Source organism: Crotalus tigris, unplaced genomic scaffold, assembly GCF_016545835.1.
Source record: "Crotalus tigris isolate CLP2741 ecotype Arizona unplaced genomic scaffold, ASM1654583v1 scf7180000017666.379230911805:20528666, whole genome shotgun sequence".
NCBI classification, from domain to species: domain Eukaryota; kingdom Metazoa; phylum Chordata; class Lepidosauria; order Squamata; family Viperidae; genus Crotalus; species Crotalus tigris.
Window position 1 is genome coordinate 1,933,648 of NW_024096552.1, and position 26,674 is coordinate 1,960,321.

Below are 26,674 nucleotides of genomic sequence, written 5' to 3' on the forward strand. Positions count from 1 at the left end.
AATATATTGTCCAAATGTGTGGCACCAACTTCTTGTTGAGAACCAAACAACAGAAGCTATAGCCATCTTTAATTGCTTGTACTTTCAACCATGAAGAATGAAGTTACCAGGTAAAAAAGGCAGGAATAGGGACTGTTTTCTACAGAAGCCCTGCATAAATACATTCACCATTTTCAAGATGGACTCAGGATAGAGTTTGGGATAGGAGAATAGACTTCAGGATAAACATTGTAAAACCAACTGGTCTTTTGCAGTTGCTTGGTTTTCGATATTAAATATACAGATTTGTTACTGCAGTAGTGATAATAGCCATAGGATTCAGGATGAAAAACCAAAATAAATTGCTTTCCCTCATGTTTTTCTCATTTATTTGAATAATACTGTTGGCTATAAATAATTGATTTTTATAGTCCAGAACTGTACTTCTTAAATTATACTAGCAGGAAAAATTCAAATTAATGTTTTATTCTTTGTTACACTTGTATTAAATTTAAAACAACTGGCCCTTATTTAACATTATTTGGGTCACTTTATTTTTTTAAACTAACTTATTTAATAGACAGGAACATACAGTGGTGGGAGGATGTAATTAATCCTTCCCTGTAATAAAAGTCCAACAGGGCAATACCTAAATTTCTGCTTCTGAAGTGAAAAATTCCCCAGTACTTTTCATCTTTTGGATCATGAGCTATTTTGTAAAGTTGAGTATGAAATGGTACACATGTGATATTATCTGCTCAAAGCAACTTTATCAGATGAGACAAGCCTTGAGGGTAACCGGAGGGGGGATTAGAACTAGACCAGAGAGAATTGATGATGTGCACTGGGGCACTTCGGCACTACAACAAAGAAGTATTTTGGGTTCAAATTCTGATACCCATAAGGAGCAGGGTCAGCCTCTCATTCAAATGGTGACATGGATATTGCCTCTTAATTACCTCATTGCAAAATATTTGCATTCTGGCATTGTGTACAAAAATGACCAAATGGTTGACAGAATTTTTCCATGCCAGGCTGCCAATCCTGAGCTAGTACCATCCTCTTCTGAATAATACAAGATGTTCTGCCACAAAGTACTAGAAGTCAAGATTGTTCCGGTTCTGGTCAAACTTTTTTATCTATTCATATTCCTGTTCAAGCACAATATTCTCTATTGAGCATGATATATTCTTCATACATGGAAATTGCAATCCAGAGGAACTGATTGACTAGAACAGTGGTGGCGAACCTATGGCACGGGTGCCAGAGGCGGCACTCAGAGCCCTCTCTGTGGGCATGTGCACCGTCGCCCCATTCCTAAGCCTTCAGCAGGGTTTCATAAAACCTTTTCGCTTTAGGCCTCTGTCACTGTGTGCAAAAAAAAAAAAAAAAAAGTTCAATCAGTCAATTTCAACTTCTTGCGGGGAAAAAAAAGATCTTGCAAAGTTAGAATTGATTGATTGAACTTTTTAGTCCCATCCAGTCTGCCATTACCACTGCAGCCACGGCAATCCAATGGGCCACACCCACCCAGCAGCCAACGATGCATAAGTGGGTTTTGGGTTGTAGTTTGGGCACTTGGTCTCTAAAAGGTTCGCCATCACTGGACTAGAATGTCACAGAAAAGCAGCAATGCTCACTACAGATGGCATACCTGGAAATACTACAGAGACCAGCAAAATACCACTAAGATGGAAATTACATGTATTACTCATGAACAGGAAAAGATGGGAGAAATCTTGCTTCATATTTTTAACAGCTGCTTCCATTCCTCTCAGCCCCGCTCATTAATTTCAGTTCATTCTATAGCATTGTGAACCAGCCAGGTACCAATCAGATGAGAATATGTTACTTCTTTGGATGTTGCTTAAAGAATAATGCCACTGGATTAGTCCTTTCTGAAGCAAATGGAGCGACCAAAACACCCAGTGGAAGCATGGGTGACTTAAGGATCTCAGAGATAACACAAGGGTTTTGCCTTGATTATTCTTGCCATGTCCTTTTTGCTATTCCTTTTTCTTCTAAAACAAAGTTTATTTTTTAAAAGTTGTGTGTTCCTCATGGTAATGCTTTGCAAACCTAGTTTCATCCAACTTGAGAAAGGTGGGATCTACTGTAATGCTTTCAATAAAGTCCAATGCAGCCCAACTAAGGCTGAAGTTATTTAAAAAGATATTCTTCCTCCCTCTCCCCAGGAATCGTTAGTCAGGAATCGTTAGTCAGAGGGCTATTGCAACAGTTCTGTGCGGAACAGACATAGGGCTCACACTGCAAGTTGCTACCTCTCACATTCCAAAGCCTGCCATTAAAGACCACTGTTCACTTTCTTGTAGTCCACTTCCAGGCACTTTGTCTCCCAGACAGTTCATCAGGAAGCAGCAAAACAGTCCCCTTTGTTCCCATGAGGCTCTCAGTTCACCACCAGCACATTCTCCTGCATTGGGCTTCTGTGAGTGAAACAAGATAGCTATTAAACTCTGTCCTCTTCCTAGTAAAGAACACAACATGCTTCCAGCTCCCCAGTAGTTTGCACTCCAGGGTCCTAAGGTGAACCACTGCCTGGCTGGAAGAGTCTTTCAGTGCTGGATTTTGTTGGAATAAGCACAGTGCTTTGCAATCCAAATTATCCAGTCTTAAGTTGATAGGAACAAAGGCAGGCATGGTATCTATCTTACAGACCCTACCGTTCACAGCAGCAGAAAATAGAACATGAAGAACTGCTTTCCTTGCGGAACATGCCAGATTCGGGGCTGTCTTTGCATTCAGCTATGTAGGCATGGAGCTGAGTGACAGATGCTTCCCCCTCACACTGATGCTGAAAAGAGAAATAAGTTATTGTCATTTGGGTGGCTAAGCTGTGGCTTTGCGAGGTAGTCCAGATAAGAAGCATAACAATGGATACTAGCTCTATCTTTATTGTAAGGTCTGAAAGTATATCATCTTCCCCTCACTTTCTGAGATATTTGCCATGCCCCCATTTATTCTGCCATGCTCAAATACATCTTATTTGACTGTTGCTTAGCAGCTCTTCCTTTCATCTCTCAAAGCCATTCTCTATACCATGATAAGCTGTTAGTCTTCATAGGCATCACCCTGATAACAGTCTCTGTGATTAGGGCACTTCTGGAACTATAGGTATTCATACCATCTTTCGCATTAAGGTAGTAAAGTTAGAAAAGGAAAAAAATGTATCTGCTGTGATTCACATATTTGTGATAAAAAAGCCTACAAGATTCCATCCTAGAATGCAGAGCAAAGCTGCTTAATTCCACCTCGTATATAGGACTAGCAAGGGGCTCATTGGTTCAGTGGTTAAACACTCTGGGCTTGTCAGCTGGAAAGCTGACAGCCCAGGTTCGAGATCCAAGCACAGCACAATGGAGTGAGCTCCCGCTATTTGCCCCAGCTCCTGCCCACCTAGCAGTTTGAAAGCATGCAAATATGAGTAGGTAAATAGGTACCACTTCAATGGGAAGCTATTCCGTACACCCTGGCATATAGTCATGCTCGCCACATGACCATGGAAATAACAACACTGGCTCCCCTGGCTAGGAAATGGAAATGAGCACCACCCCCTAGAGTCAGACATGACTAGACAGGGAAAACCTTTACCTTTTCCTTTATATAGGACAGGCGATTTCTAACAAGACTAACCTTGATGGTCTCATAGGACCCAGTGATAAGAGCAATGAAGAGGCTGAGCACCATGTAGATAAAAAGGCTGATGAAAGTGTACAGGTATAGTTGGCTGAAAAGCCACACCAAGTAGCTGCTCTGCTGCATGCTAGCAAATGTCACAAACATGTCATCCCCATTGATGAGGGAGAACAAGCACTCAGACACCATTGAGAGAGAGCGGAACTGAAACCGAAAGAATAGACAAAGATCTGTAAAAGACATCTAAAACTTGGACACCACAATCCAGCAAAACAAAATGAGCATATAAAAGGGGTGCCTGCAATTGTGATATGTCACAGGCAGAATAACATCTGCCAGCAAAAAGTTCCTCTTCTCTCTACTTCTGTGAATCTCCCACAACTGCTCTGGGAAATGTGTTGGGATGGAAGGGAGAGGAACGCATTAGAGACCCACCCGTAGCTCAAAGGCTTCAGAAACTTTATAGCTTGTCTTCAAAATAAAAGTAATCACAACCTCTTCTAAGGAAGATACATGCCATTGCTTGATTTGAATTACAACAGCACTTTAATCAATGGTTCACTTCTGCCTCTTCTGTTCATGCCTGGCATTTCCTCCTACCTTGACATGATAGGGACCCAGGACTATCCATCCACAAAAGCAATAGCCCAGGTAGATCACTGCCACACAGCAACAGAAGCGGATGACATTGGGAAGGGCAACCCTCATGGTAACAATGAGAATCTAGAAGACATGAAGAAAAGGCAATCTGAGATTAGGTTCTGGAATATTTAATCAAGCCAGCTGTGACCTAAACTGAGATTGTAACAGCCCTGGAAACATGGCTGAGGCAGTATTTGATCCTAGGAACAGGTTTTATACTTTGAGGAACCCAACTTTAAATTGGACTGGAAAAAAAGAAAAAATGTGTTCTACTTACATTGTATTTTTGAAAGAAACTCAGGTAGCGCATGACCCCAACCCAGACCAAGAGCGTGGAGGTACCCAGAAGGATGCCACAGACATCATAGTCAGCAAAGTTCTGCAAACAAAGAACACCTTATGCAGGGATACTTTATGATTAGGGATCGGAGCAGGCTATTCACAGCTCTGGGATATAGATCCAAATCTGAGATGTTCCAAGCACTAAAGGTCATAACCTGCTTACCTTGGATTCTATCCCAATTTTCATTATGGTGCCAGACACTGTAAGAATGTCGCTGACCACTAGCAAAATGTACCAGCCATTAAGAAATTCCATGCGATCAGAGAGACAGATATTTTGGTTGTAGCAGTGCTGAAAGAACTGGCTGAACTCCTGTATAAAGAAAAGAACCATTATGAACAAGTAGCCTATCCTCAAACACAAAACCTGCCAGCCTGTGACTTTGCCTTTCTGCACTGTTCCTATATGCACCTTCTCCTGTATGAAGGCAAGAGGACAAGGTGAATACTATTAAGTTTAGAAGATGATTAGCTTAGTTTCAAAGACTTGTCACTTGCCAAATTATTCATCTCCCAGGAGAGACAGCTTCATCATTGCAACAATTTCATTTCAAACATCACCATGTTTCTTATGCTAGTAACTCAATAACACCTAGCAAAAAATGGACAACCAAAAATAGTCCTGGAAAAAGTTAAATATGACAGTGAAAACTCAACGTTGAAGAAAAGAGTGTACAAAACAAGGTGTTTCAGTTTCATTGGAAGTGTACCAGCACTGATTTGGACTTATAAGAAATGTCTGAGCCTGAAATATTTCAAATTCAAAATAGTTGCACATTTCTACTGTAGAATAAAAGCAGATGACTTAATTTTTCTAGTATATTCTTCTACTTCTATTTGAACATTTGCAAACTCTGGGCATTATATAAGCCGACTGCCATAGCAAGAAAACCTGCAATAATTTAGCATCTGTTCTACAGAACATTTTTTATACAGGTAGTCTTCAACCTACGACCATAATGGAGCCTGTCCATCATGGTTATAAGTTGAGACTGTTATAAATTGGGTCACCCATGCAATTGACTCAATTTTACAACCTTTTTTGTGGCAGTTGTTAAGTGATCATTACATGAATCAATTGTTTGCTATGGGCCAGTTTTGCTGAAAATGGGAAGTAAATGCTAAAACTGTCATTAAGTGTAGTCATGGGACCATGGGATGCTGCAAACATCCATAAATGAGGACTAGTTGCCAAGGGCCCGACATGCAGTCATGAGACTATGGAGGCAGCCATCAGAATTTTGAATCCATGGAGTAAGTAGCTCCCATCATAACTTCATATGGTCACTAAGTGACCAGTCATAAATTGAGGACTACCTATAATGTTCTTGACTAATACAAGCAAACCTTTTTTTTCTTTTAATTTTTTTTCTTTTTTGAAAATAACTACTCCTTCCTAAATAAACTACATTAATTTGTGGCTAGATCTGGTCACCATGTAAATGTTAAGGTAATCCTCAAATTCTATTTCTGCATTTCAAAAATTAAAGACAGGAGCAGAGGAAGAAGAGGAAACGCCAAAGTGCTGCACCTCTTAAAGAAGCACAGCAAGGACAAACCAGATCAGAATGAACTACAACCAGTGCACTAAACCCTAGTTATACGTTGAGTTTTTATAGGAAACAAATCTAAATATAGAAGCAATATGTTTTAGGAAATATGCCAATTTCTCCTCCCACCTTCATGGAAATTTTGAATTTTTGCAGCTGTTCAGCACAAAAAAAGTCCTTTTTCATCCTGCTTAGAAAATTCAGGGGAATCCACTAAGGAAAAGGATGCTCTTTCCTAGAAATGCTCACATGCTGCAATAGAAGCCCCCTGATAATTGAACGGGAACACAAGATGAAGGATAGGACACAGGTAAGTATCACCACCACATCAAAGAACATCCGGAAGCGATTGTCTCCTGCAAGAAAGAAAACAAGGTAATGTTGGCTAAAGTCCTTAAGAAATATATCTTTTTGATGTCCAAAAATGGAAACTACTGGATTGTATCCATAAAAAGGTCTCACTCAAGTATAATGCCCACTGGCAGAGGGATGTGTTCTTCCAAGCCACGAAGCAATAAGACTTCATTTAAAAAAAACTCTCAGACAATCTCCCCAATTATAGCACAAACTCAAGTTTTCCATTTCCATTATGGAACTAAAACAGCTGTGCATGCCCTACCCCATGAATTAAATGTAGAGAGGAGAGCCTTACTAGTTCTTTTGGGTTTCTTAGTAGCTTTCAAGTTGATCAATTATAGTAAGAGTTAATCAAGTATAGTATGGACTGTTAGAAGGCTCTAACCCAGTGTTTCTCAACCTTGACAACTTTAAGGCATGTGGACTTCAACTCCCAGAATTCCACAGCCAGCAATGCTGGCTGTGGAATTCTGGGAGTTGAAGTCCACATGCTTTAAAGTTGTCAAGGTTGAGAAACACTGCTCTAACCCAAAGGTAACTGCTTGATTGTGGTTCTGGACCTTCTACCGGGCCATGTCCAAAAGATAATGGTAGAAGACTACTGCTCAAGACTTAATCATTGTCTGTCCCAGAGGATTCCATTTTATTCCCCATTCTACTCAACATCTGCATGAAGTTGCTTGGAGAGGTCATCTGGGGTGACACTAGTGTGCTGATCACTAAACAGGATCAGAAACTGAGATTCAACCTTTTTGGATTGATTGATTTTTTCCCTAAAAGCACAGGTTCAGTTTGCAAGTGCTTCTTGATCTCAGCAATCACTAGATTACTAGTCATGACAAGGCCAGCCTTTCATCATTTGTGTTTAATGCATCAGCAGTAACCCTTCCTCAGTTGATCAACTTTGGTGAAGATTATAACCTAACTACTGCAATATAGATAAAATAAAATCTATTGTATTATCTTTATAAGATAAGATTTATTGTCACTTTTTTCTGTGAACGCACTGGCACACATTAAAAAATGAAATTCTGATGTCCGCTCTCAAAATACACACACATACACACACACACACACACACTTTGGATACTGTGAAGCCTCCTCCCAGAAGGTAATAAAGAAAACTAGTCATGGAGAGGATGTGTAATGTCCCTGGAAATACTGTGGACCCTGGTCAAGTATCGTTTATATGCTACATCCTGGATAGAAGGAAGTGAACTTCCAATAATCTTTTATGTCATCCGCACCACTCTCTGCACAGCCTTCCTGTCTGAAACAATAATACCTCCATATAGTAATATAATATGCTCAGATGCTTTTAATCGTCCCTCTATAGAAAATGGTAAGGATAGGGGAAGGAAGACATGTTCTTCTCATACAACTCAGAAAATGCAGGTGCTGTTGTGCCTGCTTCACCAGTGTCTCACTGTTGAGGGACCAAGCTAACCTGCTCTACATGCTCTACATTTCTTGAAAACTATGCAGAAGTTGCAGCTAGTGCAAAATGCAGCAGCCAGACTCCCTTTCTATGAATTAACTTTAATTGTGTCTTCCCCCCAGCCCCACTCTCTCTAACATAAAATATTTTCATCTGAATGGTATCTGGCAGGATCAGAACCCTATAGTATGAACTGAAATTAATGAGTGGGGTTGGGAGATACGCAGAAAAGTTGGCGGGCAAGGAAACAGAGAAGCAGGTAAACTACCTGGCTATCTTGCTTTAAGACAGTAATTAAAAGCAAACTATCAAGTATAATAATGCCATCATGTAAACCTTTGACTTATATTATAATAATGCCATTATATAAGTCTTTGACTCATTTGGAAAACACATTACATTTTTATTCATGCATATGAAACTGATGGAATTATCACTTTATTAAGAGCAACTGCTGCAAACGATACATCATCAAATAAATATGATAATACAAGCCACAATTCAATGAATGAGCAACAGTCCTAACCACTGGCATCAATGGGGGAAAATAGTGTACTGAGCAAGCAACCACGAATATCTTTCATAATTTCCTTTTAGAAAGAGAAGCAATCACAGGGATGTCCAGAAATGAAGCACTTGTAAATTATATAGTTTATATCCATTGCCTAAGTATGCTGTTGAGTACTGTCAGAACCCACATTTCTAAGGGGGCTCTTTCTAATTCTAAATCTCTCTCTATTCTTTCTATTCTCCCGGGTTCTGCCATGCTCACACTGCAGTCTGCTTCTTTGTTTTCCTCTATCGCTACAATGTAACATTTTTCCTGTCTCCCCATACATGCTCTTTGAACTGCCTTTTCCCTTGATGTCAGCTCGAAAGGGGAGGAAGGAAGGAATGCACCTCCAGGCTTATCTCCTCGTTCGGAAGGGAAGGTGCGAAGACCCAACAAAACATTGTTGCAAGCCTGAGACAGTCTGGCATTATCAGTCTTTTCCCACAACGGATTTAACACCTGGGGATTGCCCATTTGAACTGACCGGATGAACTATTGGGGTGGGGTTTGCTTGGAACACTTTTAACCCATTGCTCTGAGCAGGAAACCCTCAGATCCTGTTTATTATGCCTGATATCAGCTTCTCCCAATAAAAGTTCCTTTTGGAAGAAACTGCTTCCATGAATTCTGCTTTCTTAGGATGAGGTTTTGAAGTGGGTCCTGACAAATACAATGACCCTCATGAAGCAAGCTTATACTTGTGCCATGTTCCTCCCTCTGTAACTCACTCATACCTTTGCCAGAGACACTTGGGTTTTTGCATTCTTGGATGTCCACTTTGTTATCCAAATGGATCTTCACTCTGCCACTGTGTGCTTTATTGTCAAATGTAATCTGGGGGAAAATGAAGAGAAGAAAAGAAGAAAAGCAGCATCTCCAGCTCTACTACATAATATGTGAATGGGAAATCCTTGAAAATAAATTGAGAAGCAAGCTGGGGAGACTTGGCTACTTACTGTTATAGAAAAGGTGTAGCAGTCTGGAATTTCATTGTTGATTATTGTTTGGATGTTGATGGCTTTTAGCTTGAAGTCAATTGTGACATTAATGAGCCTGTCAGAAACAAGATGTGGAGAGTTAACTATCACAATCTCCCAATATATCTCACAAGTACACAAATATAACAGAATGGAGGCGGCAAGAGCATGGGGGCTGCCGGCCCCTTGGCCAACGCACTGTGGGGATCCACAGCTTGCTGTGACCATCAGGCTGGCCCTCCAAGCAGCAGGCGTGGCAGCAGCACTGGCAGCAAGTGGAGGCAGAGGCACAGTGGGTGGGAGGCACATGCCTGCTTCATCCCACCCTCTGTCTTTGCGCAGCTATCGTGGCTGGGATAAGACAGGCAGGCCGGATCGTGTGCCTCCCCTTGACCCTCTGCCTCCACTTGCTGCCGGTGCCACCGTTGTGCCTGCTGCTTGGAGGGCTGGCCCAATGGTCATAGTGGGCTGTGGAGCCCCAGAGTGTGCCAGCTGAAGGGCCGGTGAGCTGCAGCTGCTGCCTGACACCATTGGTCCCCGTGCGCTCACTGCCTCTTGTCTGTGTGCCGGCAAGGTAGGTAGTGGGGCAGGGGTAGCCCCACGGTGCAGCACACTTGGCCCCTGCCGTCAACCTTGTTTTCCAGCTCTGCCGCACATGCAGGACGAGCCTGCCACCTGCTATCTTGCCCACAAGGGCCCTGGCGAACGGGAAGAGCAGGGAGCCCCATCTCCAAGAAGCAGCTAGGATTCCACAGCCCGTGCAGTGCAGGTGGGTCCAAGCGCTGCAACCGCCGGGCTGGCCCTCCAACAGGTGGAGACAGAGGCATGGGAGGAGGCACGCAATCCGTCCTGGCAGATGGCTTCCTGTGTCATCCCAGCCATGGTGGCCATGGGCAAGCAAAGACAGACGATGGGACCGTGGTGAGGTAGCCCAGCTGGTCATTGTCACTGCCATGCCATGGCTCCTGCATGCTCGGCCCTCACCTTCCAAGGAGCACCCAGGGAGCTCAAGTGCTGGGCCAGGTGCCTGCCGCCCAGGGCAGCCCTTGCTGCCGTCTGGGGGCCTCTGCGTGGCCTGAGAGGGTCAACGAGGCTCCGCTGGTAGATTAGGCCCTGATGCCTTCCCTGGTCCCAATCCCTCCACTTCAGACCCCTGGATACCCCCAGCCCCACCTGGGCTTCCACAGGAGCCCCATTGAGCTAGCTACCTCCACCTCAGCCACACCTACCCAGTTGGCTGTGACCACCCAGTTACACCCATCCCGGCCAGCCCACATGGCCCTCGAGGGCAACCACAATGCTAATGCAGCCCTCAATGAAATCGAGTTTGACACCCCTGTTCTATGATTTTACATATCAGAACATAATCTGATATTCATCATTTTGGCTTTCTTATTGTAAAATAAATGATGTCATGGTATAATATGTTATGTGCTGCTGTTTATATTTATCTACTTTTAAGAACCGCTAAAGACCAAATGATTTTTTACTAAGTCCTGATACATAAAACAATTGAACTCAAAGAGGATATACTTTCTTTTTCACATGACTGTAGATATAAAGTTATAGGAATCACATTACTTTGGTCCAAAGCAGTAATGAATATAAAAAGGAATATCTGCACCATATGCACAGAAAGATTTAGATGGAATCTTCAGGTTTGCAAATATCCGTGCAATATTCCCTCAAAACAACAGTTAGGGTGTAAAAATAAGGGGTCTGTCAACCCTAAAGAGTTGCTACAAATACCAATAAAATATAACCACTTACTTGTAAAACTTAAGAGTAAAGTTTTTGTAGCTGCGGTCCAATGCTAGATCTGGATGTTTCCTTTTGAGTTCAGATGGAGGAGGGATTTTCTCTGGGGGATCCACACCAAGGCATTCTGTATAAAAAGGAGACAGTCTCGTGCTTTAAACCCTTCCACATTTGGATGAAAATGGGTCTGGGGACATAGTGTCAGCTGTATTTCTGCACATAAAATTGCACTTGTGCCACCAAGCTATTATTTATTCTTCATTTTACAACAGAAGCCACACTACATATAAAACATACCATAAAAATGACAAAAGACAGCTTCCTTTATTTTCTACTACATGAATTAAGAGGTTGAGAAACCTGAGACATGGGTAGAACTCAGGAAAGTAAAGACTATTAGAGCAGCTTCCTGACTCTACAGAGAACTTGCATCATATTACAACATAACAAAATATTGTTTTTAAGGGCTCATAAACAAGAAGGAAAAGCATTTATTTTATATTATTTACCTAATTTTCACCCCATCCTTTTATTTAGATGAGCATTCAACTTGGCTAACAAAATTATAAAAATATAAAAGATTAGCAACATAAAAATTAACAGTGAAATCAATTGACAATGAAACATCCAATGAAAATGATACATTTTTACAGATTTTCTAAATGCAGACAGTAGGAGCCAAATATCTCTCCTAAGAGTATGTGTTTCACAGTCTAGGTGCAATGCAAGAAAAGATCCTCTTACTTACTAGATAGAAGAACATCTTCAGAATGACCTCACCTGAAGATCGTAAGAGCTGGAGTTTTAGCAAGGGAAAGGGCCACGTCCATATCCAAGTCTGAACAGTGGATACAAGAGCTAGGGTTCAGGGAAGACATTTGCTTACCTGTGATGACCTTGGGGTCAATGTTGAAAGTGTCATTGGCTGGGTCAATTCTCCCCTTGCGGTAATATTGCTGGCAAAGCATGAGACCTGATTGGTTAGCATTGTCTGGGCGAACATAGGCATATCGTCCAATTGTCTCACTTGGAATGGCCAAGTACTGTAGGGGGAAATTACCATCACCAGAATGAGGCCAATCAATTCCAGATCATCCATATGCCCTGTTCCCCTCTACTCACTTTTTCAACTGCATGGAAGATATGGTCATAGACGTCTGCTTGCGTATAAACTGCATGGGTATCGTCTGATCCATCTGCATAGTTCTTCAGGAAGAGATGTTTAAATGTAATAGTGTTCTCCTCTTTGAATGTTACCACCATCTGATTGCTGAGCCCAAAGAGAATGAGCTGTAGAAGATAAGGCAGAACAAGCTGAAGAAAATCAAATAATTACAAAACCTTAAAAATTGCCAAAAATGTGATGCCTCTGATAAGTAAGTTCATAGCATCACCAGCCATGTCCTCTTGCACTCTTGGAAGGCCAGAGAAAGTCCAATCCTTGGCTGCAGGAAAGACACCTTCCCGTCTCAAAGAAAAGTGAAAACTACTCAGGATAAACTGTGATTGATTTTTTTAAAAAGACTAGACAAAAGCTATCTGGGACTTTGCTCCAAGTTTGCATTTTCTTACACACCTGAATGGTGACTATTAGGATCTTGATCACTTGAAGCACCAATTTAAATGGCTTCCGACCTTTGGCACGAAACTTGTCACAGGGGCTCATGAAATAATATTTGAGACGCCTTCGGAATTCTTCCTCTTCTGGGTGAAAGGCAGTAGATCCTAAGACTGGCCTCATATCCCCATCATGAGACCCATAACTATTCACTGGGGTCAGCAGCTTTTCTGTCTCTGCAAAAAAAGGGAACATAGACTCATAGGGCTGGAAGGGGTCTTCTAGTCCAGCTTCTTGCTCATGGCAGGAGCCTTATACAATAAATGGTTATCCAGTCTATTTCTGAAAACCTCCAGTGATGGAGCAGCCATAACTCTGGGGTGTAAACTATTCCATTAATTGTTCTCAGTATCAGAAAATTTCTCCTTACTTCTAGGTTGGGTTCACTTTTAACAACCGTCCGCCCAATACTTCTTGACCTCCCTCAGGTACTTTGGAGAATAAGTCAATCCTGTCTTCTCTGTGACAGACATTGAGTACTGGAAGACAGCTATCATGTCCCCCTTAAACCTTCTCTAAAAGCATAGGCTAAATATACTTAGCTCCCAGAACCATTCATCATATGATTTTGCCTTCAGACACTTTATCATTTTTGTTTCTCTCCTCTGCACATTTGCAAGGTCTCAACATCTTTTTTGTATAACTATGACCAAAAATGGACACAGTATTCCAAGTGTGGCTTCACCAGTGCAGAATAATATGATATTATCACTTCCTCTGATTTTGATGCTATCCCTGTTGATACAGCCCAGGACTAATTGGCTTTTTTGGCAGCTACAGCACATTGCTGGCTCATACTTAAGCACTGATCCACTAGGACACCTAGATCCCTCTCAGTTACTACTGTTGAGTCAGGTAGAACTTATGTATAGCTTTTCCTGCCTAAGTACTTTATTTTTCTCTCTACTGAACTATATGTTTTTAGATAGGTCCCAGTGTTCAAATCTGTCAAGATCCTTCTGAATTTTGAGCCTATATTCCAAAGTATTGGTTATCCCCCCCCCCCAGCTTGGTGTCATCGGCAAATTTGATGAATTCCCCTTCTATCTCTTCATCTAAATTGTTTATGAAGATGTTGAAGACTACTGGGTGTAAACAGAACCTTGGGTATTGGACTGCATATTTCCCTCCATGTAAATGTAGTTTCATTGAGGATTACACTTTGAGTGTGGTTTGTCAGCCAGTTACGAATTCATCAAGTAGTAAAGCTGTTTTTCCCACATCTTATCAAGAAGTCCTGTAGGCTGTGGTCTACTTTATCAAATGAAGTCCAAATACACTATGTCTATCACATTTTGCTGGACTGCTAATGTAGTTACTTTATCAAAAAAGGCAATAAGGTTTGTCATGATATGTTTTTTTACAAACGAACAGAACATGTCTCACTCCACCTTTACATATTAAGAGGGATAACATTAATTTATATAATCTAGAAATCTGCAATATTAACCAGGTTAAAAGTGCAAAACATCCAAACTCACTACTATTATCTCTGCTATCCAAATAATTTCATCATAGTCTGGATTAATCTAATTATCCTAAGAAACATGCCCTAAAACTTCTTTCCTCCTTACCCATCTTGAAGTTTTAAAGTCAGCTGCTAACAAATCTTCTCACAAGACCAAGTTTGTGACTTAGTGGCGCTTCTTGTTCCCTGCGAGGCATGCAATTTGTCAGTAGTGACCTAAAAACAAACATAATACAAGACCAATACTTGTTTTGAGAGACCGTGCCAAATTATATATGTCATTGCCAAAACCATCAGCTCTAAAATGTAAGCAGGCAAAGCAAGCTTTCCCACAAAACTATTCATTTTACTGCTGATATCACATGTAGGAAGCCCCAACAATCCTTTGATGCTAAGGAGAACCAATAAGATGAATCAGCAGCAAAGAGAAGCAGAATCATTTTCAATTAGAGTTGTACTTTTTTTTCAAGTGCTAAAAAACATTCCCCACAGAAGTAAATTGCTGAATGGCAAACCAGAAGCTTTGTACCTTGAACAAATGAACAACAGTACTGCATATCCTTGACAGCAGAAATATCCATGTTAAATTTAAGTGAAATGTTTTGAAAAGTTCTACAAGCCAAAAAGAACTTAAGCTCAAGCAAAAATGTAGAAATCATCTTAGAAGATGGCTCTAGCATAGTACATTTTTATTACTAAGGAAACTATACAGGGCTATAGTATCTGTGTAGTTTCCAGAAATTAAGCTCAACTCAGGGAAGCCTTTACCTTTAAGATTCTTAAGGCAATATACACAACCCTTCCCCATCCTGTTTATCTTTACAGCAACCCTGGGAGAGACATTAGACTGAACCTATAGCCACTCAGGGGTTTAGCCCATCACCATTCAATAACTTTTATATCTAAGTGGAGATTTAAACATTCATCTTGCTAATCTTCAAACAATGTTCAGCTATTACACTTTACTCAATCTGAAGCAATGATATATCTCTTTCTCCCCAACCTGCATCTGTACCAGTGAGGTCAAATTCTCTATTACTTGTTCTGCCTATTATCTACTATTAGAGGGTTGACTAATTTTAAGTATCTATGGATTGTCTTATTAATGTGAATATCTGTTAAATGTTTCTCATAGGTCAGTGGTGGCGAACCTATGGCATACGTGCCAGAGGCGGCACTCGGAGCCCTCTCTGTGGGCACGCGCGCCATGCCCCAGAGATGGCAACCATCCTCTTCAACCAGCCGCCCGCTAACTTGCTAAGGTCCCACATGGCCAGATGCATTCCAGCACCTATGCACTTGCTGGCCTTTGTGTGCGGGGGCCGATGGTGTCAGGCAGCAGCTGCCCCGGCCCCTACCTCACCTTGCCCTGCGACATGGCACCCCTGCCCTGCCTCACCTCAACCCACAGAACCAGCCTCCTGCCCACTGCCCCACCCGCCAGAGACCCCTGGATCTCCCCCAACCCTGCCCGGCCCCCACAGGCATCCCTCTCCTGGAGCAACATCAAGCTGGCCATACCCACCCGTCTGCCATGACCACTATAGCCACGCCCACCCAGCGGGCCACGCCCACCTGGCAATACATAAGTGGGTTTTGGGTTGAAGTGTGGGCACTCGGTCTCTAAAATTTTTGCCATCACTGTCATAGGTCATAGAATCAGTTGCAAGAAGGAATACTGAGAACCATACTTTATTGCAAAGATTGATTGTTGGATGTCTGCTTTACAAGAAAGAGGGATCTTGAACAGTGAAAAAGCAAAGATTTGTATAGGCTACACCACGGGTCGGCAACCCGCGGCTCCGGAGCCGCATGCGGCTCTTTGAGCCATCTCCTGCGGCTCCGGAGCCTCCTCCTCCCCCCTCCCCCTCCTTCCTCCTGCTGCCCCCCCCCAGGCTTCAGTCCCGGCTGGGGCGGCAGGAACATCACTTCCTGGGCCGTCGAGCCGGCCACGTGTCTGCCCGGGCCAGGTGGCAGTCCTGGCTGGGGTGGCGGCCGCGTCTCCCCAGGCCGGGCTGGGTGGCAGGGGGACATTGCTTCCTGTGCCATCCCTGGGCCACTCACCCGGCCATATGTCTCCCTGGGCCAGGCAGGCTGCAGCAGGGGGGCATCACTTCCTGGGCCGTCCCCAGGCCGTTCCCTAGGCAGCCGAGCTCACCATGCATCTCCCCGGGCTGGTCCGTGGGGTCCCGGGCACCTTTCAGCGACTTTTACCGCTTCCTGCCTCCGTCCCCTCCCTGCCCCTTTGGCGCCGTCTGCCTTTCTTTCTCTCTCTCTCTCTCTCTTCATCTGGAGGGGGGGCAGAGGAAAGAGAGAAAGAGAGAGGGTGACTTGTTCGGGCAAAGAACCAGTGGGGGACAAGGCGAGCTAAGTCAAAAGACACGGAACTTTCGTGCTAGCTTTTCCCGAACCCTTGTTATCCCTGCCACAAACTCAGCTCATCCGCCCTCACTCTCTCCTCTCCTCTCTGCGAACGAGGCTGCTTGCTTCAAATGGTTTGCTACCGAGGCCCGGGAGCCAGGCAGGCAGGTAAGTCTCGATCGCAGTATTTTGTTGCTGTTGTTTTGCGCACGCGCGGCGCTGGCTGGGAACAGAGCCAAGCAAGCTCTGTGGTTGGAAGTCCCTGCAGCTTAGGAGCCAGGATTTCCCCCCTCTCAGTCCCAAATCCCAAGCAGGATTCACCACTTTGGGATTGGAAGTGAGCTGCGAGGAGATGGTCTGTCTCTTTTCCTCCCTTGCTCCCTTCCGCGCCGGCTACTGAGGCTCCCTGCTGGGTGCAGTCGGCTTGAAGCGGAGGAGGGGGAGGGGCCTTTCAAAGCGTGACATTGCAATGGATGGGACAGCCTTTCAGGAGGGTGCGGATGAACTGTAGCTCTCCAGATATCCTAACATACAGCGTTTGCTGTCCCTGCAGCAGAATTGATGAGAGGTGCTGGCATTTCTCTTTGTCAGAATGTGGTGAATCTACATTGCCCATCTCTAAAGGAGGAAGTTAAACGTTTTGGTAGGTGAACTGGTTCTGTTAGTAAAGGGGGGGGAGGTGAAGAGAAAAAGAGAGGGAGAGAGAGAGGAAAGAGGGAGGAAAGAAAGAGAAAGAGGAAAGAGGAAGAAAGAGAAAGGGAGAGGAAAGAGAGAGGGAGAGGGGAGAGAAAGGAAAGAAAGAGAAAGAGGGAGAAAGAGAAAGGGAGATGAAAGAAAGGGAGAGGGGGAGAGAGAAAAGAGGAAGTGAGAGGGGGAGAGAGAGGAAAGAGAAAGAGGAAAGGGAGAAAGGAAAGAAAGAGGAAGAGGAAGAAAGAAAGGGAGATGAAAGAAAGGGAGAGGGGGAGAGAGAGGAAAGAAATAGAAAGAGGGAGAAAGGGAGGAAAGGGAGAAAGAGGAAAGGAAAGAGGAGAGAAAGGGAGAGGGGGAGAGAGGAAAGGAAAGAGGAAAGAGAGAAAGGGAGAAAGAGGAAAGAAAAGAAAAAAGAAAGAGGAGAGAAAGGAAGAAAGTATAGAAAGGGAGAAAGAGGAAAGAAAGAAAGGGAGAGGGAGAGGAAAGGGGGAGAGAGGAAAGAGGAAAAAGGGAGAAAGAGAGGAAAGAGAAAGGGAGAAGAAAGAGGAAAGAGAAAGGGAGGTAGAGGAAAGGGAGAGAGGAAAGGGAGGGGAAAGAGAAAGAGGGAGGGGGAGAGAGGAAAGAAAGGAAAGAGGAAAGAAAGAAAGCGAGAAAGAGAAAAGAGAAAGGGAGATGAAAGAAAGGGAGAGGGGGGAGAGAGGAAAGAAATAGAAAGAGGGAGAAAGAGGAAAGAAAGAAAGGAAGAAAAGAGAAAGGGAAAGGAAAGAGAAAGGGGGAGGGGGAGAGAGAGGAAAGAGAGGAAAGGAAGGGAGAAAGAGAAAAGAGAAAGGGAGATGAAAGAAGGTGAGGGAGAGGAAAGAAATAGAAAGAGGGAGACAGGAAAGAAAGGGAGAAAGGAAAAGAAGAAAGAGAAAAGAAAGGGAGAGGAAAGAAAGGGAGGGGAGAGAGGAAAGAGGAAAGAAAGGGAGAAAGAGAAAGGGAGATGAAAGAAAGGGAGAGGAGAGGAAAGAAATAGAAAGGGAGAAAGGGAGGAAAGAGGAAGAAAAGAAAGGGAAAGGAAAGGAAAGAGGGAGAAAGAAAAGAAAGGGAGATGAAAGAAGGGGAGGGAGAGAGAGGGGGGAAAGAAATAGAAAGGGGGAAAGAGGGAGAAAGGAAAAAAGGGAGAGAGGAAAGAAAGGAAAGAGGAAAGAGGGAGAAAGGAAAGGAAAGAGGAGAGAAAGGGAGAAAGGAAAGAAAGGGAGAAAAGAGAGGAAGGAAAGAAAGGGAGAGGGAGAGGAAAGGGGGAGAGAGTAAATAGAAAGAGGGAGAAAGAGGAAAGAGAAAAGGAGAAGAAAGAGGAAAGAGAAAGGGAGGGAGAGGAAAGAAAGGGAGAGAAGAAAGAGGGAGAGGAAAGAGAGAAAGGGGGGGAAGCGCAAGTGCCCCCCCCTCTCTCTCTCACACACACACACAGGGGGAAGAAGACTAGCAGACCAAGGGCAGAAAGAGGGAGGGGGAGAGGGAGAGAGAGAGAGAGATCCTTTTGACATCTAAAATGAAGATAAGACTGCATATATCCATATATATATGGATATATGCAGTCTTATCTTCATTTTAGATATCCAAAGGGTTTTGCGGCTCCCTGTGTTTTGTTTTCAGTGGGAAACGGGTCCAAGTGGCTCTTTGAGTATTTTGGGTTGCCTACCCCTGGGCTACACGGTGGGAAATCCTAAGGATCTGATTTCCTGGCCACTTTGGGCAAGCTAGGCAGGTCCTTGTCAGGGTAGCTGGTTAGTTCTATGGTTAGACAAAATGGATTTTTCAGGAGGGAGGTAGAGCTGGGAAAGTCTACAATTAAAGGAGATGGACTACTGAGGTCATCAGCTGATGGAGGATGGAAGGTGACAGTTCCCTTGTACAGGTTACTCTTGAACTGGTCTGTCAGCTGGTGAGGAAGTTTTAGTTTTTTGCTTTGATGAGATTGTCTGGGACAGGGAAGGTCAATTTGCGTCTTAGGCAAAGTGGGAGGGCAAGTAGAGAGCACATTTTATTAAGATTTTTCCACTATGCATATTGATAACTTATTATGGATCAAATGACTATAAGAAATGTATTTTTTCCCTCTCTCTATTCATCCAACATATGTATAAATAAGTCTAGCACATTTATATTAACTTAATCTATTTATTTGTTCTCACTGGAAAAAAGGAAAGGATTATGGGGGGAGCTTCAGGTCCTTCTTTTCTCTTACAATGAAAGCTTCAGAGTTTTAAATTTATTTATTTATTTATTTATGAGACTTATATACCACTTTAAGTGCAAGCACTCTCTAAGCGGTGTACACCAGTAAGCAATGTATGTATGTATGTGTGTATATATATATATATATATATATATATATATATATATATATATATATATATATATATATATATATATTTACATTGCCCCCAACAATCTGGGTCCTCATTTTACCTACCCCGGAAGGATGGAAGGCTGAGTCAACCTTGAGCCGATGAGATTTGAACCGCTGACCTGCTGAACACAGTCAGCTAAAGTGGCCTGCAGTACTGCACTCTAACTGCTGCGCCACTCAGCTCTTTTAATCTTTTCCATGTTCTGTAACCAATAACTGTTGATAATGACTAATCATTTACTAGGCTTCTAAAAGATCTTTAGAGGCTTTCTAGAGTAGCTTCACTGTTTGATGGAATGCCATAACCTTTGAACCTGTTCCTGCAGCAAGTTAAATCTGATCAGTACTTCTGTCCCTCCTGGAGAGCCATTATTAAGAACCGACATTCCTGCAGAATAGAGAAACACACTGCAGCCAAAAAACCTGCCAAATGCAGGATTTGGGCTGCTGAAATGTCTCTGCACTAAAGAGAGATTGCAAAATTACCCACAAGTTACTTCATACAGCTGGGTTTTTGTGAGCAAATGTCAGGAACTGTGTTTTGTGGTCAACTTATGATAGGTTGGAGTGGCAGGATTCCATTGTGCTTATAGCTACTAAAGTTGCCTATATGGATTTTATGTTCAACTGAGGTTCATCTCTTAAATGCTTTTAGCTGATTATTTTTTTAGTTTTTTCCTTTGGCTTTTGTTTTTTAAATTGAGAACTTGCAGACTAGCAAGTTCTATTGAAATCACTGGGTGTGTCTCCTTCAATCCTTTAGAAAGGTTTAACTATACAGTACATTCAGAAAGTATTCAGACCCCTTTACTTTTGTCAGTTTTGTTATGCTGCAGCCTGATTCTACAGTTGTTGAAATTCATTTTTTTTCTCATTAATCTACACTCAGTACCCCATGACACAGGGAAAACAGAATTTTAGAAATGTCTGTAAATTTATTAAAAAAGAAAAAACTGAAATATCACATTTCATTGGTATAAGTATTCAGACTCTGCAACAACACTTGAAATTTAGTTCCGATGCCTCCCATTTCTCTTGATCATTGCTGACATCTTTCTACATCTTGACTGGAGTCTACCTGCAGTCAATTAAATTCATTTGACATAATTTGGAAAGGCACACACCTCTCTATAGAAGGCCTCACTGCTGACAATGCATAGTGTAGCAGAGCAAAAGCCATGAGGTCAAAGGAACTGCCTGCAGAGCTCAGAGACAGGATTATTGCAAGGCACAGATCTGGGGAAGGCTACAATAAAATTTCTGCTGCACTGAAGTTTCCTAAGAGCACAGTGGCCTCCATAATTCTCAAATGGAAGAAGTTTGGCACCACCAGGACTCTTCCAAGACCTGGTTCCCGGTCAAACTGAGCGATTGGGGGGGGGGGAGAAGGGCATTAGTAAGAATGATGACCAACCACACGATGGTCACCCTGAATGAGCTCCAGAGATCCTGTATGGAGCTGGGACAGAGTTCCAGAAAAAAAACCATCACTGCAGCCCTCCATCAATCTGGGCTTTATGGCAGAGTGGATAGACGGAAATCTCTCCTCAGGGCAAGACATGAAAGTCTGCTTGGAGTTTGCAAAAAAAGCACCTAAAAAACTCTCAAGACTGTGACGAACAAGATTCTCTGGTCTGATGAAACCAAGATTAAACTGTTTCACCTCAATTCTAAATATTATGTCTGAAGCAGGGGTGTCAAACTCGATTTCATTGAGGGCTGCATCAACATTGTGGTTGCCCTCGGGGGGCATGGGGGAGCGTGGCCAGGGGCATGGCCAGGTGGTCACAGCCGACTGGGTAGGCATGGCTGGGGTAGGCGTAGCCAGCTCATGTCGTTCATGGGGGCCTGTGGGGGGTAGGAGGGATCCAGGGGTCTCCGGTGGAGGTTGGGGCCAGGGCAGTCACTGGGGCCTGATCCCGCTCGGGCTGCATTGGGCAGCAGCATGGGCTGCCTGGATCACTGGACAGCGGCCCCCAGAATGATCCATGAGCTCCCAGGGCACTCGTTGGAAGACGAGGTTGGCCGCCAGGGGCTGAGCATGCAGGGGCTGTGGCATGGTGGTGACGGCGACCAGCTGGGCAGCCTTGTCGCAGCTCCATCATCTGACTTTACTTGCACATGGCCACCATATCTGGGATGATGCAGGCAGTTGTGCGGCCCCCGGCGCATCCAGCAGGCTGGATCACGTACCCCCCCCCGGCACCTCTGTCTTTGTCTGCTGCTTGGAGGCCCAGCCTGGCAGTTGTGGCACTCTGACCCACCTCGTTGCACAGTCTGCAGAATCTTGGCTGCCTCTTAGAACAGGGGCTCCCTGCACTTCCTATTTGCCAGGCCATTGCGGTTGGGGTAGCAAGTGCCAGGCTTGTCCCACCTGTGCAGTGGAGCTGGAGGATGAGGTTGGATAGGGGGGCCACGTGTGCAGGGGCCATGGCTTGCCTGCCTCGCCTCATCACCTGCCCAATATCACCCCAACGGTGAAGCATGGTAGCAGAAGCACCATGCTGTGGGAGTGTTTTTCAGCATCAGGTACTGAGATACTGATCAGGGTTGAGGGAAGTCTGAATGGAGCAAAATACCAGAGATATCCTCAATGAAAACCTGGTCAGAACCTGACTGGGCATTTGTTTATTAATATGGAGAGATGTTGATTTAGAGATGGATTAATAGAGAATAAGATGAAGTATGGAAGAGATGTTTGGTTGTATTTTAAAAGATAATAATTTTTAAATTATTATACTTGCTAGGTATGAAGAGGAAGGTTTCTTTTACTATTTTTCTTTCCCTTTTTTTCATTTTCTGTACCTGAATGTTTTTTAAAGATATATTGGTATTATTAGTTACATTAGTTTTATTGGTATAATATAATCTTTAATAACATTATTGGGAAAAAATTAATCAATACGTCCCTGCAGTAACACCCTGCACTGGTGTTATCAGTGATCTATTTGAAGAAGTCTGTCTTCTCACTAAGCAATCCCAGGTTCAAAACCTATTAAAGCTAAGAATTTGAAAGTTTTGAGTCATCCAGAATAGTTTCTAAAAGTTTGAGGGCCGGGGTGAGGGAACAAGTTGAAAAATATGAAGAAGACTAAGATGAAGAGAAAGAGAACTAATATTTGAATTAATTCTTAAAAGAACTTAGATTGCTTAACTCAGTTCAGAAGGTGATTTCACAGACACATCTCAGCATTTTTCTTGCTAACAACAGGAGGATGATTGTCTTCTGAGGATTGGAGGAGGGGAGGGAAGGCTTCTCAGTGTAGGGTTTCTTGGTTTTTCTCATTTTAGTCGTAATTTCTAATCTCATTTATCTTTTACAAATCTGTGAAGTCAGCTAGGTGCTGCTGTCTAACTGAATCAACAGTCTCTAGTCACTCATTTGCTATATTCATATTTTACTGCTTGTTTTCACCATTCAGAAGCGGATTGTATTGATCTCCCTCCTGTTGCAATGACAGTCCAAATCAGCCACCCACAAAAGCTGGAAAGAAAGAATAATTTAGAATAACAGGGTTGGAAGGGACATTGTAGGTGATCTAGTCCAACCCCGTTCATTCAGGAGACCCTATACCATTTCAGGCAAGTGGCTGTCCAGTCTCTTCTTGAAAACCTCCAGTGATGAAGCACCCACAACTTCTGAAGGCAAGCTGTTCCACTGGTTGATTGTTCTGTCAGAAAATTTCTTATTTCTAGGTTAAATCTCTCCTTTATCAGTTTCTATCCATTGTTCCTTGTCTGGCCTTCAAGTGCTTTGGAAGAGGTTGTCTCCTTCTTCTCTGTGACAGCCCCTCAAATATTGGAACGCTAGTATCATGTCACCCCTAGTCCTTCTCTCTTCACTAAAATACATGAAGAACAGTTACATAGCCATGCCCAGTTCTTGTAACTGTTCTTCATATATTTTAGCCTCCCAGGCCCCTAATCATCTTTGTTTCTCTTCTCTGTACTCTAATTTCTAAAATCTCAACATCATTTTTATTGTGTGGTGACTAAAACTGGATGCAGTATTCTAGGTGTGGTCTTATTACGACTTTAAAAAGTGATACTAGTACCTCACATGATCTTGATTCATTCCCTGTTAATGCAATTTAGGATTGCACTGGTTTTTTTTGATGGCGGCTGCTGCACACCGCTGGTTCATATTTGATTGATTGTCCACTAGGACTCCAAGATCCATCTCACAGTTACTGCTATTAAGCCAGGTTTCACCAAACCTGTATGTGTACTTTGGATTTTTCTTGCCTAGGTGTAAGACTTTACTTTTCTCTATGTTGAATTTTATTTTGTTAGATAGGGCCCAACTGGATCTTGAGCCTATCATCTAGGGTGCTGGCTATTCCTGTCAGCTTAGTATCATCTGCAAATTTGATGAGCTCCCTTTCTATTCCCTCATCTAATTCATTTATGAAGATATTGAAGAATACCAGGCCTAAGACAGAAACTTGTGGCACCCCACTGCTTACTTCCCTCCATATAGAAGTAGTACTATTAAAGACTACTCATTAAGTATGGTTTGTCAGCCAGTTACAAATCCATCTGGTGGTGATGTTATCTATTCCACAATATTCTAGCTTACCAAGTAGGTTGTGGTCTATTTGTCTAATGCCTTGCTGAAGTCTAAGCATTTCACTGGTCCACTAATTTAGTCACTTTGTCAAAGAAAAAAGTAAGATTGGTTTGACATGATCTATTTTTAACAAACCCATGCTTGCTTCTAGTTATAATTGTATTTGTTTCTAGATGTTCACAGATCCGGTTTTTTATTATTTTTTCTAGTATCTTCTCAGGTACTGATGTTAGGCTGATCGGTCTGTAGTTTCCTGGGTCTGGTTTCTTTTCCTTTTTTGAAGATGGGAATCACATCAGCTCTTTTCCAATCCTCAGATAGTTCCTCAGGGCTCCATGATTTTTTAGAGATATGATACAATGGTTCTGAGATGACATCCTTCAGAACTTTTGGATGTTGTGATAATTAATGTCCTGATAATAAATTAATCAAGCTCAGACAAGTGTTCTCTTACTATTTTCTTGCTTATTTTAATTTTTATTTCTGGTCTGTCTTTTACAGTTACGTTTTTTGGAGGGTTGGGCTATAGCAGTGGTTCTCAACCTTTCTAATGCCGTGACCCCATAATACAGTTCCCCATGTTGTGGTGACCCCCAAGTGGGTGTGGGCACCAATAAGAGGGAATAGGACAGCTAGGGAAAAGGGAAAAAAATGGCGGACAGCGTGGTTTGGCGACCCCCGTGAAATGGTCATTCGACCCCAAATGGGGTCCCGACCCACAGGTTGAGAACCACTGGGCTATAGTTTCTTTTTGGTGAAGACCGATGCAAAGAGTTAAGCAGCTCTGCTTTCTCTCTAATGCCTATTACTTCCTTGCCATCTTCTTTCTTTAGTCTGTTTCAGTTGGGGAAGGAAGGAAGGAAGGAAGGATCTAAAAGTGAAGTCCCAAATTGTATCTGATCTGACCTTAAGTAAATGCTTCATATATAGAGTAGCATGCCACAGCAGAATCCCCCTCTCAATACTTTAACATGGCTTTCACAATTGTATCCCCAACTTTGTTTTACAGTCCTACCTTCTCAAACAGCTTATCCATATAGTATATGTAGGGATGACGAGTTCTGTAGTCCCGTACATTTTGAGGATATGAAGCTTTGCAAGGCTTGGTTGCTGAAGACACCACACTCTTTTTAATACAGTACCAAATCCGGGAACATTAATTAATTCTTTTTTAAAAACAAATGAAGTAGGATCGCTCTCTCGCTGCCCTGCAAACTTTTTGGATTTCTAATAGATGGAATGGAAAACCTATTTTTGCATTATCACTTACCGTATATAACCTATATGGCTGAATGCTCTCTCAAAGAGAGATATCCTGCTTCTGAGTTCGAAGCATCAACTAAATATAATTTCTAGGTTTTTTTTTAAAAAAAATTAACAATGGATTGTCACTCCAGTTACCCTTTTGCACCCTAGATGGACCCTAGAAGTCAGGCAGAATGACCGAAGGGGCTCCTTACCAATTTTCTGTCGCGGATCTTCTCTTATCTTTGGGGAAGCCCATAAGGAACGGGTCTGCCTCGCTGCCGGCGCCTTGAAAGTATAAACAGTGTCTCCAAACATCCGGTCATGAGACCAGTGTTGGCAGCGGCAGGGCTGCCGCCAGCTTTGTCACGCGCCAAGGGAAAGAGAGAATAGAGATAGAAAAAGAGGTAGAAAGACAGCGCGAGAGCAACTTGCTAGTCAGTTGTGACGTGGTGCTGGATTCTTCTTGTGGTCAAGCCTGACTTTAAAGTTTAAAGTTTTATTCTGCCTCATCTTCGAGGGGAGTGAAAACTTTATTACAGACAAGAGACCACAGCAAGCAATTAAAACAAAACCACTACTATGTAGGCAATAACAATCTAGAAGGGACATTACCCCTAGCTTAGTAAAGGTGTTAATTCATGTCAGGCTTGAGGTACTCCAAATCAGAATTTGATTACATCGTGTGTAATATTCCAAGTCCTATAAGGTAATAGAAGGGAGATACAGTGGTTTTCTAAAGCTTATTTCAGATGTTCATATAAAATTCGTAGTGTTTCTCAACCTCAGCAACTTTTAAGATGTATGAACTTCAGCATCCAAAATTCTTCAGCCATCCATGGCTAGCTGTTTAATCTCCATAACAGCACATCTGTTTCTTATAAAAAATCTTATTAAACTTGACCTCTAGTGAAACAGATGACAGGTTTTGGAGAAGTCTGCATTTTCTAGAGTTGCAGGATTTTCAGGTAAGTAGCTAGCTTCGTATTAATCTCTAAACTCATGGATGTTTGCAAGGAATGCAAGTGATATTATATGCATCATGATGCAGAATATTTACCTCATTTGCATGATGAT

General features: G+C 42.8%; 1 protein-coding gene across 1 annotated transcript; it reads right to left on the minus strand.

Moving 5' to 3' along the window:
* Positions 1–1,465: 1,465 nt before the first annotated feature.
* Positions 1,466–25,948, minus strand: MCOLN1 (mucolipin TRP cation channel 1). Its single transcript, XM_039336432.1, has 15 exons — positions 25,813–25,948; positions 14,446–14,555; positions 12,830–13,047; positions 12,376–12,543; positions 12,140–12,296; positions 11,266–11,380; positions 9,475–9,571; positions 9,253–9,352; positions 6,420–6,526; positions 4,784–4,933; positions 4,556–4,657; positions 4,237–4,359; positions 3,634–3,840; positions 2,664–2,794; positions 1,466–2,426 (listed from the first exon to the last, which is right to left on the minus strand). The coding sequence occupies exons 2-15, from the start codon at positions 14,447–14,449 to the stop codon at positions 2,390–2,392; spliced, it is 1,716 nt and encodes a 571-aa protein (XP_039192366.1). The 5' UTR covers positions 14,450–14,555; positions 25,813–25,948; the 3' UTR covers positions 1,466–2,389.
* Positions 25,949–26,674: the final 726 nt, after the last annotated feature.

What these genes read in the sequence shown, in the direction of transcription:
- MCOLN1 (XM_039336432.1), bottom strand. An exon ending in TTTACTCTTAAGTTTTACAA is followed by an intron (nt 9,572 to 11,265) that starts GTAAGTGGTTAT and finishes TGTTTCTGACAG; the next exon opens with GCTCATTAATGTCACAATTG. An exon ending in ATTTTCTGCTGCTGTGAACG is followed by an intron (nt 2,427 to 2,663) that starts GTAGGGTCTGTA and finishes TTTCACTCACAG; the next exon opens with AAGCCCAATGCAGGAGAATG.